The 17,742-nt window shown below is 38.3% G+C and overlaps 2 protein-coding genes across 2 annotated transcripts in view; both read left to right on the top strand.

The window, feature by feature from the left end:
- The window catches only part of LOC120872609 (zinc finger protein 383-like), a 261,148-nt gene that overhangs the window by 86,257 nt on the left and 157,149 nt on the right, over positions 1 to 17,742 (top strand). The gene's annotated exons all lie outside the window — the stretch shown is intronic.
- Positions 15,292 to 16,292, top strand: LOC120872592 (SH3 domain-binding glutamic acid-rich-like protein). The gene has a single exon (XM_040253096.1). It carries the CDS (start codon positions 15,316 to 15,318, stop codon positions 15,658 to 15,660), a length of 345 nt encoding a protein of 114 aa, XP_040109030.1. The 5' UTR covers positions 15,292 to 15,315; the 3' UTR covers positions 15,661 to 16,292.

Raw genomic sequence — 17,742 nt, 5'->3', positions numbered from 1 at the left:
GGCTATGGTTTTTCAGTGGTCATGTATGGATGTGAGAGTTGGACTGGGAAGAAAGCTGAGCGCTGAAGAATTGATGCTTTTGAACTGTGGTGTTGGAGAAGACTCTTGAGAGTCCCTTGGACTGCAAGGAGATCCAACCAGTCCATTCTAAAGGAGATCAGTCCTGGGTGTTGTTTGGAAGGAATGATGCTAAACCTGAAACTCCAGTACTTTGGCCACCTCATGTGACGAGTTGACTCATTGGAAAAGACTCTGATGCTGGGAGGGATTGGGGGCAGGAGGAGAAGGGGACGACCGAGGATGAGATGGCTGGATGGCATCACTGACTCCATGGACGTGAGTTTGAGTGAACTCCAGGAGTTGGTGATGGACAGGGAGGCCTGGCGTGCTGCAGTCCATGGGGTCGCAGAGTCGGACATGACTGAGCGACTGAACTGAACTGAACTGAACTGAAGAGGACAAGGCCTTAGGAACAGGAATCACTCCTGAGAGGATCCCCTGGTAAAACCTGTGAGGTAAGGGCCAAGGTGAGACTGTCCTGGAAGTGACAGAGGCTGGTGCTGTTTGGATGTTATTACCAGGGTAGAATTAAGAGTGTAGACTCTAGGGCCTATGGACAGAGGTAAGAGTGACAGGTAGATGGCAGCTGGGTAGCACAGAAGAAAACTTTCTATTCAACAACTTAAAGAGCTCACTGGTCATAGAAACTGAAAAATGCATTATACACAGTGTTTGTTCAAAGTGTGTTTTTTATAGACATGGTATGGAGAATTGCTATTTCCTTTATGCTTTCTTTGTTATGATTACAGAACTACAAAAGTTATAATAGTAATTTTGTGTCACCCCTATGCACACTTGAATGAACAATGTGAAGTGTTTAATATTATTTTCTTTTCCCTGTTATGTTTGTTCTGATTATATTTATGAAAATATAATTCTATGCTTATTAATCTAGAAATGACATAAATTAGAGCATGTGTTATATATGTCTTTTTTACTTTTCAAGAAATTTATGTCATAAAAATATATAATATATATAACAACAAAATATAATATTTTCCAAAAGTCTTGGTCCATAACAGGTTGCTAATCTTAAACAAAGAAAGAAACAAGATCTTGTCTTTCACCACAATTTGAGAAGCATTACTTTAAAAGACAAAATATGGAATGGGATATTTACGTAGTTGTTTTTCAAGAAACAGCGAATAGTTTTCTGTATTCTAGTTAATATAACCAAAGAAAGAAAATAAGATTACATTTTTATCCTTATTGAAAATTTCAAGCCCAGCTATAATCTCTCTCTTGTAACATTTGTATCTCCTCAGATAACTAAAGACCAAACCAGTGTCCTAGGATTGTGTAAAAGATAAATTCCTTTATTCAGAGGTACCCCTCTTCCACCTCTAATGTTAGGGGTGTCGGTCAGCCCATGGGACATACCTTATTTTTCTTCTGCTGCAAGTTGCACCACCACCTTTTATGTCTACCTTCACTTCACTGTTTCCCCCCCACCCCCAATTCATTAGTTTTATTTGGCTGTGTCAGGTCTTGTTGCAGCACCCAGGGTCTTTGTGGTTTCCTGTGGGATCTTTTGCAATTTAGCTCAGTAGTTGTGGCACATGGGCTTAGTTGCCCCGAAGCATATGGAATCTTCCAGAACCAGGGACTGAATTCATTCTCCCTGCCTTGCAAAGTAGATTCTCAACCACTACATCACCAGTGCCTTCACTTCACTCCTGAGAGTGAGCTTTTTATTTAAAGATCAGACCAGTTCTGGTGTCTCATATTTCAAGTAACACTTGTGACTTATTCTGTGTCTACAGTATTTGTCCTTTGAAGGAACTTCCCAGACATAGCAGAAATCACACTTGCCTGCTAGACACTAGGAGATCTTAGAAAGTTATTGTCCAACATGCAACAAGAAAATAAAATTTCACAAAGGTTAAGGCTGATATAAACATATGTGACTTGAAGCAATGTGGAAATGGGGAAGCACTCATAGTATAGCTCTCTGCCAAGTTCATTTAACAGAGACTATATGAGGAGTATGACATAAAATGGCTGCTCATGTTGCTCTCAGTTGTCAAATTTAGCTAGAGGAGAAATGGCAGCTGGTTATCTGGGACCACTGAAACAGTCATTAATTATGCCCCAGAAACAATTGCTGAAGCTTTGCCTTGGCTTTGACCCTCTGAGCTCTGCCCAAAGACTGGTGCAGCTGACGTTCATCTGTATTTATTGGTCACGAAGTTATCAGTCGAAACTGCCACTTGTATACAAATGTGGCTAATATTTCCATAGGTTGCCAAGCTAAGAAAATGAAACTACTAAGACTGAGTTAGCAGTATCTAAAATTTAGCACTTTCATACATATACCTTCTATATCAGTGGTCCCCAGCCTTTCTGGCACCAGGGACCAGTTTCGTGGAAGACAATTTTTTCACAGACAGGGGTGCAGGGAGATGGTTTTAGAATGATTCAAGTGTACTGCATTTATTGTGCACTTTGTTTCTATTATTATTACATTAGTCCCACCTCAGATCATCAGGCATTAGATCCAAGAGGTAGGTTGGGGCTCCCATTCTATAGGACCCAGCCAACCTACTTCTAGTTATTTATCCAAGAGTAGTGAAAACAGAGATCTACACAAAGACTTGTTTACAAATGTTCATGGTACTTTTTTTCCTTTTTTAAAAATATTTATTTATTTATTTATTTGGCTGCACCAGGTCTTAGTTGCAGCATGTGGGATCTAGTTCCCTGACCAGGGATCAAACCCAGGCTCCCTGCATTGGAAATGCAGAGTCTTACGTCACAGGACCACCAAGGAACTCCCAAGGTAGTTTTATCTGTAACAGTCCCAAACTGGAAACAATCCAACTATTTGTCAACAGGTGATTGGATACACAACTGTGGTACTCTAACTCAGCAATGAAAAGAAATAAACTGCTACACACAACAATATAGATGAATCTTATAACATTTGAGCAAATGAAACAAGATACCAAAGACAATGTAGGATTCCACTTATATGGAGTTCTAAAACAAGCAAAACTAGGACTTCCCTGGTGGTCCAGTTGTTAAGAATCCACCTGCCAATGCAAAGGATACAGGTTCGATCCCTGGTGCAGGAAGATCCCATACGCCGAAGGGCAACTAAGCCGATGTGCCATAACCCCTGAGCCTGTGCTCTAGAGCCAGGGAGCTGCAAATACTGAAGCTCCATGTCTAAGGCCTGTGCTCTGCACAGAGATGAGAAGCCACAGCAATGAGAAGCCTGTGCACAGCAACAAAGACCCAGCACAGCCAAAAAATAAATAAGTAATTTTAAAAATAAAGCTATAAAAAATAAAACAAGCAAAACTAATCTATGGAGATGGAAGTCAGAAGAGTGATCACCTCAGAAGAGGATGAAAGTTATTGTCTGGGAAGGAGCCAAGGGAATGTTCTGAAGGAATGAAAAATATTCTATTTGTTGATCTGGGTGAGGGATACACACTTATGTGCATATGATGCATACTTAAGGTTTGTATTTTATTTTGTATAAATTATAACTCAATTTTTAAAAAGAGAAAGAGTGAAAAAAAGAAATTAAAGGACTTTTAGTCATTAAGGAAGTGGGTAGGCAAGTTTTAGAGACATGAGTCAGGGATGGAGTGAAGGATAAAGTAATGCTGGGTGAACAACCTGATACCTGTGGACTATTCAAGAGCCTACAAATATCTCAGATCTATGTGTATAGGCTTTAAAAACATGAGAACTACAATATAAAAATACCATTTATAGTCCAGTGTCTCTAAAATTCAATTTGATATGTTTAATACTCAACAGAATTCTATGGAGCTACATAAAAATAATTTTCATGTAGGCTCTATGTGTTTTTGTACTGCATTTATTTAAGTGTGCTGAAGCCTTCAGGCATCCTTAAAGTTTATTTTAATCTTAAAGTAGCGATGACTTTCTTCATTTCCTCTCTCCCCTCTGTGTTTTGTCTCCCTCATCCCAGACTTTTGAATTGAAAATAATCTTTTATCCCAGGGATCTTGGCCTCTGCCTTCTACATTTCAACTTGGTTCAACATACCCAGTTCCCATTCAACTCCTGGTAAAAGAACTTTTCAACTAGGCCCAGTGGTGACTAATAGGACATGGGGTTCTTTTTTATTAAAGATCTTCTTGAACCCATTTCCTCTGGTCAACAAGCTCCCAAAACACCCAATTTTCCCACAACAAGACTAACCAAACTATAGGGCCTTTGGCAAACTTTGAGCCTATTACATTAAATCCAAAGAGAGAAGCCAATGTAATATGATTAAATAAAGCATGTGCCCATGCTTCTTACTTTAGCAAAACTACATATATATACATATATATATATACCATATACATATATATAAGCCATCCTCCTTCCTCTCCAGGTAGAGTAATGGACCCTGTGTTCATCAGTCCTTTGCTTTGTTTTTATGCAGTTTTACTGTGTCTATATATTTTGATAAAAAAGCATATTATTATTTAGTTTTTTTAACTTTCTAAAAAAGTTAAGTCATTATATTTCATCATTGGAATTTACTTTTTCTTCTAATATTATATCACTAAGGCTTTCTGCACTGTTGTGTGTCATTGCAGTTCAATCATTTTGACTGCTATATAATAAGTATTACATTGTGAGAGTAAAGCAGTTTCTCCTGGGACTTCCCTGGTGATCCAATGGTTAAGAATCTGCCTGCCAATGCAGGGGACTCAGGTTCGATCTTTGGTTCCAGAAAGATCCCACATGCTGTAGGGCAATGAAACCTGTGTGCCACAACTACTGAGCCTGTGCTCTAGAGCCTGCTAGCCGCTACTACTGAAGCCCACTTGCGCTAGAGCCCATGCTCTATAACAAGAGAAGCCACTGAAATGAGAAGCCCGTGCACTGCGATGAAGAGTCGCCCCTGCTTGCTGCAACTAGAGAAAGCAGGAGACATGGGTTCGATCCCTGGGTCAGGGAGATCCCCTAGAGAAAGAAATGGCAACCGGTTCCAGCATTCTTTCGGAGAAATGCCATGGACAGAGGAGCCTGGTGGGCTACAGTCTATGGGAGTCACAAAGAGTCGCACAGCACTGAGCACGTACACATGCATACTCGCAAATATCTTTTTGTTGTTGGTTTCATCAAAAAAGGATCCAAACAAAGTCGACATTGTATGTTTGATTATTAAGTCTCTCAAGTTTATTTTTTAATTTTAAAATGAAGTTTATTTTTATTGAATTTAAAATTTCTGAATTTTGTGGTTCAAGTTTCTTTTCATCTAGATTGTTCCTCTCTTTGTTCTCATGCCATTGACTTACTGAAACTGAATAGATCAACTGTCCAACAGAATATGCAACATTTGGGATTTGCCTGATTGCTTCTTTTTGGCGTTACTTAACTTTTCCTCTACATTTTCTGTAAATTAGAAGTTTAACTTTTTTGAAGAACTGCCAAACTCTTTTCCTCAGCAGCTGCACTATTTTACATTCCCACCAACAATTCACAAGGATTCCAATTTCTTCACATCCTTACCAAACCTTATTTTCCATTTTTATATAGTCATCCTAGTCTATTTTTAAAATAATAATCATCCTAGTGGGTGTGAAGTGGTACCTCATTATGGTCTTGGAATTTTCATTTCTGTAATGACTAAAGAAGTTGAGTGTCTTTTCATGTTCTTGTTAGTTATCTGTGTATCTTCACTGGAGAAATGTCTATAAAATTCACTTCCCAATTTTTGAATTGTTATTAGTTGTTAGAAATTCTTCATATATTCTGGGTGTTAATAATTTGTTTTAAATATTCCATTCTGTGGGTTGTCTTTTCACTCTCATGATAGTGTATTTTGATGCACAGTTTTTTATTTTGATTAAGTCCAATATATCTATTTTTTCTTCTACTGTCTGTCCTTTTGGGGCCATAGCCAATCCAATGTCAGCTTTTCCTCTACATTTTTCTTCCTAAGAGATTTATAGGTTTTTCATCATTTTGCTTGGTTAGACTAGTTAGGGTTTTATCAACATATTGATCTTTTCAAAGAATTAGCTTTTGTTCCCACTGATTATTCTCTATTGATTTCCTGTTTTTAATTTCAATGATTTCTAGTTCTTATTATTGCTTTCTTTCTGCCTGCTTTAGGTTTATATTGCTCCTCTTTCATTTGCTAAAGTGGGAGCTTAAATTACTGATTTTAGATATTTCTTCTTTTCTAATATAGGACTTCAATGCTATACGTTCTCTCCAAGTATTCATTTCACTGCACTCAACAAATTTTGATAAACTGTATCCTCATTTGGTTGAAAATAATTGTTTTATTTATAAATGTGTTGTTTAGGGTTTCCCTGGCCACCTGATATGAAGAACTAACTCATTGGAAAAGACCCTGATGCTGGGAAAGATTGAAGGCAGGAGGAGAAGGGGATGACAGAAGATGAGATGGTTGGATGGCATCACCGATTCGATGGACATAAGTTTGAGCAAGCTCCGGGAGTTGGTGAAGGACAGGGAGGCCTGGTGTACTGCAGTCCATAGGGTCACAAAGAGTTGGACACAACTGAACTGAACTGAGGGCTTCCCTGGTGGTCCAGTGGTTAAGAGTCTGCCTTGCAATGTAGGGGACACCAGGTTGATCCATGGTCCAGGAAGATCCCACATGCTGTGGGGCAACTAAATCCTGAAGCCCACACACCATAGAGCCCAGACCTGTGCTTCCTAACAAGAGAGGCCACGGCAACAAGAAGCCCTTGCCCTAGAGAGTAGCCCTGCTTTCCAGAAATAGAGAAAACCGGTGAGCAGTGACGAAGATCTAATGCTGTCAAAAATAAATAAATAAATAAATATTAAATGTGTTGCTTAATCTCCAAATATTTTGTGACTTTTTTCAGCTTTCTATAATTGTTTTATAGTTTATCTGAATTGTGGTCTAAGGCCATACTCTATATGATTTCTAGTCTTTAAAATGTGTGAGGTGTGTTTTATGGGCAAAAAGTTGTCTATTTTGGTGAATGTTTGAAATGAGTTGAGAAGAATGTGTACTCAGCTGTTTTTGGATGAAGTATTCTATAAGCAACAAGTAAATTCAGCTGATCAAGGGACTTCCTCTGTCATCCCCCTCTCCTCTGCAATTAAGACCTGATACAGCCAAATAAATAAACATTTTTAAAAATTCAGCTTATCAATCCTCTTATTCAGTTCAATGGTATGTTCTTACTGATTTTCTGCCTGATAGATTTGTCAATTATTGAAAGTGGGATGTTGAAGTATCTTACAGTTCTATTAGTCATTTTTATTATGATAAAATTCACATTTTATCCATTTAAAAAGTGTACAACTCAGTGGCATTTAGTACATTCACAGAGGTATACAACTATCACCACTAATTCCAGAGAAGTTTCATCACCCCAAATGGAAACCCCATGTCCATTTAGCAGTCACTCCCCAATCCTTCCTCCTCAGTGTCCCTGGAACCATTCATCTGCTTTCTGCTTCTACGGATGTGCCTATTCTGTATAATTCACATTGATGGAATAATCATACAATATGTGGTCTTTTGTTTCAGCTTCATTCATGTAGCATAATGTTTTTGAGATTCATCTATGCTGTAACATATATCAATGCTTCATTCCTTTTTATGGCCAAATAATATTCTATTGAATGGATATAGCATATTTTTTTCTGTTAGTGAACATTTTCATTGTTTCTACTTTTTGGTTATTATGAATATAGTTCAATCAGTTTTTGCCTCATGCTTTTTGATCCTCTGTTCCTAGATCTATATACTTTAATGATTGTAATGATCCATAATGTTTTCCATCATCTGGCGGCTCAGTGATAAAGAATCCACCTGCCAAGCAGGATACGCAGGTTCAATCCCTGGGTCGGGAAGATCCTCTGGAGAAGGGAATGGCAACTCACTCCAGTATTCTTGCCTGGAAAATCCCACAGACAAAGGAGTCTGGAGGGCTACAGTCCATGGGGTCACAGAAGAGCTGGACACGACTCAGTGACTAAACAGAAACAACAGCAGAACACTGTTTTCCGTAATGGCTGTATCAATTTATATTCCTACCTAAATAGTGTACTAGAGTTCCCTTTTCTCCACATCTTCGCTGACACTTGTTATTTCTTGTCTTTTTGACAGTAGCCATTCTGATAGGTCTGAAGTAGTATCTAACCTGTGGTTCTGACTTGAATTTTCCTGCTGATCAGTAATGTTGCACATCTTTTCGTGTGTCTATTGGTCATCTGTATGACTCCTTGGAAAAATGCCTATTCAGGTCCTCTGCCCATTTTTCAATAGGTGTTTGTTTTTGCTCCTGAGTTGTATAAGTGCTTATTATATTTTGAATATTATCCTCTTATCAGATGTATCATTTGTAACCTCCCATTTAGTAGGTTGCCTTTTTGTTTTTTTATGGTTTCATTGCTATGCAAACACTTTTAAGTTTGATTAGTTCCTATTTGCTTATTTTTACTCATTTCCCTTACCTAAGGAGACAGATCTAAAAAGAAAAAAAAAAGGTTACTAAGACCTGCAAGAGTGCACTGTTTTTCTTCTAGGAGTATTATGATTTCAGGTTTTACAATATGTCTTTAATTAATTTTGAGTTTATTTATGTATAGGGCATGAAAAACTGTTCTAATTTCATTCATTCTTTTACATGTAGATGTCCAGTTTTCCCAGCATCACTTATTGAAAAGGCTATCTTTTCTCCACTGTATATTCTTGCTTCCTTTGTCATAGATTAATTGATCAAATATGTGTGGGTTTACTTCTGGACTATTTTGTTCCACTGATCTGTGTGGTCTGTTTTTGTGCCAGTACTAACCATACTATTTTGATTACTGTAGCTTTGTAGAATGCTAGGGTTCCCCCCTCAATACTTTAGATGTTTCACTCCATTCTCTTTGTGCTTACATGATCTCTGGAGAGAAACCCAATGTAATTTTTATCCTTGTTCCTCCATAGTTAAGATTTCCTCACCCCCAACCCTGGCTTTTTTCAAGATTTTTCTCTTTGTCTTAATTTTCTCCAGTTTCAATATGATATACAGTTGCTGCTTGAATAACATGGATTTGAACTGCTAGGGTGCACTTATACACAGATTATTTTAAATAAATATAGTATCTATATTTTCATTTTTCATTAATTTTGGAAACTTCTCAGCCATTATTTCATTTTACAAATCTTTAAATTAAGTGTGGGGAAAGGTTTTTATTCGAATAGAGATCACAATATGTGTAACCAAAAGAAGTAGGGTTTGAGTCCTGGTTCTATCCAGACTGTTGCAGCCTCCTGCCCTTGGGTGAGTCATTTATCAATTCCCTTGTTTTTGAGGCAGAGATAGCAGTATGTGGATTTTTGACTGCTCCAGGGGTCAGCACCTCTAACACTTGCATTGTTCAATGGTCACCTATACATAGGTGTAGAATTTTTGGTATTTCACTTGCTTGTTATTTCCTGAGCTTCCTGGATCTGTGATTTAGTGTTATTAATTTTGGAAAACTCTCAGCCATCATTATTTAGAATGTCTCTTTTATCTCTTCTCTTTCTGGCATCCCAATTATATATATGTAACATCTTTTGTTATTTTCTCACAGTTCTTGGATATTCTGCTGTGGCTCTGTTTTTTAATCATTTATTTTTTTCTCTTTACACTTGCTTGGCAAATTACTACTGACACAGCTCCAAGCTCATTGATTGTCTTTGACTATATTCAGTCCATTGACGAACCTATCAAAAATGTTGATTTCTAGCATTTTCTTTTAATCTTTTGTTAGAGTTTTCATCTCTTTGCTTGCCCTACCTGGTTTGCATATTGTCTACATTTTGCATTAGAGTCCTTTAGCATATTAATCACAGTTATTTTGGATTTGCTATCTGATAACTCCAAAATATAGCTCATATCTGAGCCTGGTTCTAATGCTTGCTTCCTCTCTTCAGACAACTTTTTCTTGCCTTTAGCATAGATTGTAATTGTTTGTTGAGAGCTGTATATGATGTATTGGGTAATATGTGTGTCTGTGCTCAGTTGCTCGGTCACATACTCTTTGTGACCCCACTGTTTTCTCTACGGGATTTTCCTGACAAGAAAACTGGAGCGGGTTGCCATTTTCTCCTAGAGTGGATTTTCCCAACCCAGGCATCAAACCCGTCTCCTGCGTCTCCTGCATTGCAAGTGGATCCTTTACCCCAAGTCACTGTGGAAGCACACTGGGTAACATAAACTGAAGTAACTAGACCTTAGTGTGAGATGTTATGTAAATCTTGCCAGTAGCTGGACCACGTTTAGTATTTGCTACAGCTATAGGTGCCAGAGGTTTCAGTTTTCTCTAGTGTCATTCAGTTCAGTTCAATTGTTCAGTCGAGTCTGACTCTTTGCAACCCCATGGACTGCAGCATGCCAGGCTTCCCTGTCCATTACCAACTCCCAAAGCTTGCTAAAACTCATGCCCATCGATTTGGTGATGCCATCCAACCATCTCATCCTCTGTTGTCCACTAGTGTCATTGTTTTTATTTGATCATTTATTATCTCTGGCTGTGCTGGGTCTTCCTGGAAGCACACAGACTTTCTCTAGTTGTGGAGAGCATGGGCTACTCTCTAGTTGTAGTGTTCCAGCTTATTATGCTGGCTTCTCTTGCTGCCAAGCACAGGCTATAGTTGCATGGGCTCAAAAGTTGCCCTGTGCAAGCTTAGTTGCCTCCTGGCATGAGGGATCTTAGTTTGTGGACCAGGGCTCAAACCCGTGTTGGAGGGAAGTCCCTCTACTGTTAATGTTCTCCTCTCACGTTGTCTTTGGGTTTCCTTATATCTCCTCCTTAAATCAGGTCTGTATGTGTGGCTCTTTCCATTGCAATCCACTGTTATTGTACAGGAGCCCTATCAAGGTGGTGCTAAGGTATGGGGGATGGGGAGCACGCTATAATCTTATATTTAAAATCTCATTTTTTAATGCATCTGAATAGTTTGGAAGTATTTCTCCGCCTTTTTTCCCCTTCTCCCTTTCAGTGAGACAGGGAGATTAGAGGGGGCTGGCACTGGCTAGTTGCCCTTCCCTCAAGGAGATGAGGTTCTTGTAATCTAATTCGACTAGGAGAGCAGGCCTTTGTAATGGAGAACTCTGTGTGTATTTCTAAAAGCTTGCCCATTCCTAGCCTACAAACATGGGGCAGGGATGTTTCTTAGATCTTCACCTTGAGAACCTGGTGGGGTTCTTGGAGGTAAAATCCATGGAAGTGCAGGGATTCTCTTAGGCTGGGCCCCCAGAACTTCTCACATTCAAGTTAATCCACACTCCCCTTCAGCAATGCATCAAAATTATCATTTAAGTACTGGAGAAGGAAATGGCAACCCATTCCAGTGTTCTTGCCTGGAGAATCCCAGGGACGGCAGAGCCTGGTGGGCTGCCGTCTGTAGGGTAGCACAGAGTTGGGACACGACTGAAGCAACTTAGTAGCAGCAGCACCAGCAGCAACAGCTTATGAGGGCTTCCTTGGTAGCTTAGCTGGTAAAGAATCTGCCTGCAACATGGGAGACCTGGGTTCAATCCCTGGGTTGGGAAGATCCCCTGGAGGACAACATGGCAACCCACTCCAGTATTCTTGCCTGGAGAAGCCCCATGGACAGAAGAGCCTGGTGGGCTACTGTCCATGGGGTCACAGAGTCAGACATGACTGAGTGACTAAGCACAGCATAGCACAACAGTTTATGACTCATGTGGCTTTAGCTCCAGGTAAGCTGATTTTGGCTGTTATCTAGATTTTCCATCTCTTCACAATTCACGGTGGTGGTTTTCCCTGCCACCTCACTGATAGGTTTAAGAAAAGTCGTTGATTTTCACAAAGTAAGTAAGTCTATGAGCTATTAAGCCATAAAAAAGCACGGAGGAAATTTACAGGCATATTTTTACATGAAAGAAGCCAATCTGAAAAGGCTACATACTATGTAATTCCAACTATATGGAAAAGGCAAAACTACAGAAACAAAAAGATCAATGGTTGCCAAGGGTTGGAGTGGAAAAGGGAATAACAGGCATAGCAGAGAGGATTTTTAAGGGCAGTATCTGTATACTGTATGATACTATTATATAATTGTGGATACATGTGGACATTTGTCCAAACTCATGAATGTACAGGGTTTCCCTGGTAAATCAGATGGTAAAGAATTCACCTGCAATGTAGGAGACCCAGGTTCAATCCCAGGGTTGGGAAGATCCCCTGGAGAAGGGCATGGCTACCCACTCCAGTATTCTTGCCTGGAAAATCCCACGGACAGAGAAGCCTGGCAGTCTATCATCACAAAGTGTCAGACACGACTGAGTGACTAACATTTTCACTTTTCATGAACATACAAACCAAGAGTGAATTCTGATGCTGAACTTTGAACTTTGGTTGGTTAGGATGTATCAATGTAGTTCCATCCATTGTAACAAATGTACCGCTCTGATGAGGGATGTTGGTAATGGGGTGGCCAGGAGGTGCAGGGGGCATATGGGAAACCACTGTACCTTCCCCTCAATTTTGCTGTTAAAACTTCTCTTTAAAAGATTTTAGAGGGACTTCCCTGGTGGTCCAGTGGCTAAGACTCTGCACTCCCAATGCAGGGCATCTGGGTTTGATTCCTAGTCCCATATGCTACAACAAACACCCGGAGCAGCCAAATAAATAAAACTTTAAAAAATAATAGTTAACAATTGCAGGTTCCTAGAGTTGAGGGAGAGAAAGTCATTCATTTTCAGTTTGTTCCTATTTTTTTCTCCTTGTTTGAAGGATGGGAGTGATGACTTCCAAGGTCCTTAAATGTCAAAGCTGAAACCAAGTCCTGGATTTTAAAACTGGTGTTAACATTTTAATTTCCACAGGACTCATACATTTCACATCCTTACCAACAATGCTCAGTATTCACTTACTGGCATCATTACCAGTGCTGGAGGTCATACGTCTTTGTAATTTCCCAGCTGGCTCTGCAGCTATTTCTGTTCTTGTTTCTAAGTGCTAGCCAACAGTGTGTGAAAGAAGGTAATGTGTGTGATGCTAGATCCCTGTTCTTAAAGTAAACTGATATGCCTCTTTGCCCCCTATTCTCCTTGACTCCTGGGGATGTGAACGTGAGTGTGCCATATTGGGCTGTGTGACTAAGACCTCCCTAGGAGTTATGGAAAACAAGAAAGAGAATCTGTACCAGTTCTGTACTACCTAACTGCAGACTAATTATTAAATGTGCAGATAAAAGGATCAACTTTTAAGGCACTGTTATTTGCAGTCTCTTACATTCTACTGAATCTATATTTCAAAACACTAGCTCTGTCTTGCAAAGAGGAAGACCTGGGTTTGATCTCTGGGTTGGGAAGATCCCCTGGAGGAGGGTATGGCAATCCACTCCAGTATTCTTGCCTGGAGAATCCCCATGGACAAAGGAGCTTGGCAGGCTACAATCCACGTGGTCGCAAAGAGTCCCTCTATCTGTAACAATAAATGGACTTGAAAAACTTTAAATCAAAGTCACATCAACTCTGTGAATTATATGCCGGTGTTTTCCAGTAATTTCATTGTTGTTTTTAATATCATAAGTCAATTATGCTATTCTGTTCCACTGTATTTGTTTCCATTTACTCCCATTTTAACATTTTCTTTGCCCACTATTCTTGTTTCTGAAATCCTCCATCTAGGACTACTTAGATTACTAAATAGCATGCCAATACCCCTCCTCAGTCCTCCTCCCTTCATATCCCTTTAGTCTTTTAACAATGAGTTTTTGAAGAGACCAGGCCAGATGTCAAACAGTGGTTCTTAAAAGAGTGGTCGGAGAATCCTCAGGGGTCTCTTAGGTCAAAATTATTTTCGTAGTAATTTCAAGAACTTTCTTCCTTTTTCACTTTCATTCTCTCCTGAGAGTAGTTTCCTGGTCTACGCAACATGCAACATTGCTACAGAATGAATGCAGAGATGAGAATCCAACTGTCATTCATTAAACTATTAAAGGTATTTGAAAATTTATATAATTGTCATTGTTTTCAAATATACTTTTCATAAAATGTTATTATGTTAACATGTGATGAGTTTATTTATAAATGAATTTAAAATTTTTGTTTCAGTTTGAGACTTGCTGTTGTCCCCATCTTAGGTCAGGTTCCCTGGGAGACAGAATCTGAAATGAAGCAGAATTGGGTGGAAGGTGAAGTTGAACTGTGACAGGGTTGCAAACTCTCAGGGAGTGCTAGGACTCGGAGGGCTCTTTGTTCTTGCTCTAAATTCCCCTTGGGGAGGCAGTGTAGCCATGCATGATGCAGCTCTCTGCATCCAAGGGCAATTCTTACAGAGGAACTCAGTGGTGAGTTGTCAGCAAAGATTTTCAGCAGTTAGCACAGAGAGAGGGGAGTATAAGGAAGAGCTTACATTCTAGAATTCCCTTAGTGATCTGGCTGAAATGACAGATGGCAGGACTACAGCTGGAGATGATGCCCTTAACTTCTTTCCTGTCCCACTTCCTTCATGCCTTTACCACTCTCTCTAGGAGCACTTCCTTAATAAATCACTTGTGTAGGAAATCTCATCTCAAGATCTGCCTCTGGCAAATTACAGGTAAAAGAATGTCCACAATATAACTCAATTCCATCCTCCTATCTTTACTCCCAAACATTTCTCCTTAGTCTGCTGCATTTTTAGTAAGTGGTGACCATCCAGCTGGTGCTCTCCACAAAAGTGTAGTTTTCCTTTATCTCTCTTTTCCTTATCTTTCAAATCAGCAAACTTCAAATTAAGTCTGAAATCGAAATTATCAGGCAGTAACAGTTCATGTGTATCCAAGTGGAGAGGGATTTATTGTGATTTGATTGATTTTTTAAATATGTTATCTCAGTCACTTAGACCTTATTTCTACTCTTCAGGATAGGAAAAAAATTAATTAAGAAAGACAAGATCATGTTCTTGTTGACATACAGTAAAACAGCCTTTCTAGACTTGAGATTCAGGTTTACTCTCAGGCACTATACCTCACCCAATCAGCACAGCCACTCTTAGTGGGACAGGCTACAAAGGCACCTAAGGTGGTTGTTATGAGTGTAAGGGAAATTTAAAAAATTTCTGTTGACTCCAAAGCTATGTAAAGAATGGAACAGAAAAAAAGTGAGATATGAGCCAAATAAAGAAGCATGAAGAAGAAAATCAGAGTGAAAAATGAGTTTAGATCCCCCCAAAATTTTGCAACCAAAAATATTTATACAGATTTTGTTGTGTGTGTAAAACATAAACTTTGAAAAGTACTTTTTAAAAAGTCTACAAAAGACAGGAGCTGTTCCCAAGATGGTGATCCGTGTGTATATTGCATCTTCCTCTGGCTCCATGGCGATTAAGAAAAAACAGCAAGATGTGCTTGGTTTCTTAGAAGCTAACAAAATAGGATTTGAAGAAAAAGATATTGCAGCCAATGAAGAAAATCGGAAGTGGATGAGAGAAAATGTACCTGAAAACAATCGACCAGCCACAGGATACCCCCTGCCACCTCAGATTTTCAATGAAAGCCAGTATCGTGGGGATTATGATGCCTTCTTTGAAGCCAGAGAAAATAATGCGGTGTATGCCTTTTTAGGTTTGACAGCCCCACCTGGTTCAAAGGAAGCAGAAGCTCAGGCAAAGCAGCAAGCATGAATCTTAAATATTCTGCCTTAAGCATCCTAAAAAAGGAGTCTCTACTGCTTTTTATAAAATATCAAAATTATCATGGCTTCAAAAGAAGTAGGCTTAATGTTGAAATAATTGATTAGTTGGTACTTTCACATGCAAACAGTTAAAATGAATACATAATTAAAATGTTAACATTGTGATGAGGAAAATAGGAAATGAACATGAAATTTTAAGTAGGTGTCATGGAATACTATTGCTGTCTGCTAAGGCATTTTATGTACTTCAGTGATTTTAAAAAGCAAGCACCTGTTCCCTTTTTTGGTATTATTATTGCAGTTTAATTATATCTGTATCTCTACATTGAATAATTTTAAAAGGCGAGTGAGAATTTGTCTCTTGTTCCCAAATTGCCTCATTAATTTTAGTGAACAAAAGTATGTACCTTTTTAATGTGAGATTATTGTGACTAAAAAGTAGTTGCAGTTAATGTTTATGATATGTCATACATTGTAATTTCCTGTGGTATTTATAACATTCCCATTCCTTTGTAGTTAAAAGTTTAAAAAAGTTCTATGTACTGAATCACAGGTTTTCTAGGCTTCTAAATGTAGCCTTTCTTTGCATATTTCAGTGACCAGAACAGATGATCTCCCACACACACACAAAAAAAAAGATGTATTCAGTTGAAAAGTTTCTTGCTTAACCACAAAATTTCTTGCTTTACTTTCATGCAATCATGTTGCTAAGCTGCTTGTCCTGGAGAAATATGTATATGTATGTTATGGAAGTGGGGTGGCAAATAAGTTTAAAATGACATCCTTTTGCAAAGAACTCAGACTTTTAATTAACTTTTAAAATAGATTGGAACTAAGTTTCCCCTTTTAAAACAACTTATGATCATGAATGCCACTATCTCTGACATATTTGACATTTTTGTTTCAGCTTATTGTATGAGTGCATTAATCTAAGCAGAGAGAATCTTTTCTATGCCTCTATTCCAGTGAATACCATAAGTATCAGACAAAAGGATCAATTTTTTAAATATTAATTTTGAGAACTTCTTAGAAGACAAGAAACATTATGCCCTACATCAGCCAGAAGACATGTATATTGTGCTTTAGCTCCGCACTACTATTGTAATTTGGTTCCACATTACTGAAAGCAAACACATTTTACTTTAAGTTACTTTATCATATCATTTGATGTATGCAAGTCTGTGCTCTTTGCCAAAATCAGCATATAATGAAGACATGGCTTTGCTGAAATTCAAACTTGATGCAATGTTTTAAAATAAACTCACTACTTTCAAAAACATAAAAAAAAAATAAAAATAAAAATAAAAAGTCTACAAAAAAGTGTGCTTGCAAAATTGGACTTACCACAAAACCCATGAAAGAAGAGATTATGAAGTGACAACACATTTAGATATTTCAGTTTTGCGAAAGTGCTGATTTCATAAATATCAGTGCCTGCTATTTATAATTCTAAGTCACTGTCAGTCTTCAAAAATGACTATTGAAGTAAAACTGAGCTTAGTCATGCTTGTACTTCATAGTCTAAGAATGATTTAATTTTGTAAAATTAGCTTCCAATAAATGCAACTGACATTCAAACATTCAAAGCTAAAGATTTCTTTTGAACAACATTCCCAATCATAATCACCTTTTTAAAAAGACACTAATGGTTTTCTGTGCATCAAGTAATACCGCAGAGATGGTACAATTAAAAAAACACCTGAAGGGCTGATTCACTTATTGTTTAACAGAGAATGAGATCCTTTCAGAGGAACTGTTATTACTGCTCAGGGTCTTAGACCACATACTGCTTTCAACCAAAACTAGACAGGTACATAAATCAAAGGTTGTAGAAGAAATAAAATGATCTGTAGATTAAGAGTGAAGCAATTTTACATAATTGCTTAAGGCTATCTCAAGAAAATAAAAGGTTTTCTTGTTTCAAAATATTGTAATAATTAATGATTATAATGCTTATGCTGGTTGTATGGAAATGTACAGAGTAAGAAGACTAATATTGCAGAGTTATTTTCTGAAGATTTTTTTCTCTCCATAATGACTCTAATCATATTACTAACTCATTAGTTATGAA

This window comes from Oryx dammah, unplaced genomic scaffold, assembly GCF_014754425.2.
Source record: "Oryx dammah isolate SB20612 unplaced genomic scaffold, SCBI_Odam_1.1 HiC_scaffold_13, whole genome shotgun sequence".
Lineage (NCBI taxonomy): Eukaryota > Metazoa > Chordata > Mammalia > Artiodactyla > Bovidae > Oryx > Oryx dammah.
The sequence above is the reverse complement of the archived record's forward strand: the minus strand, read 5'-3'. Positions and strand labels throughout refer to the sequence as shown.

Bases quoted from the DNA above. Each gene is read 5' to 3' on its own strand.
- LOC120872592 (XM_040253096.1), top strand. From the start codon at position 15,316: ATGGTGATCCGTGTGTATATTGCATCTTCCTCTGGCTCCATGGCGATT.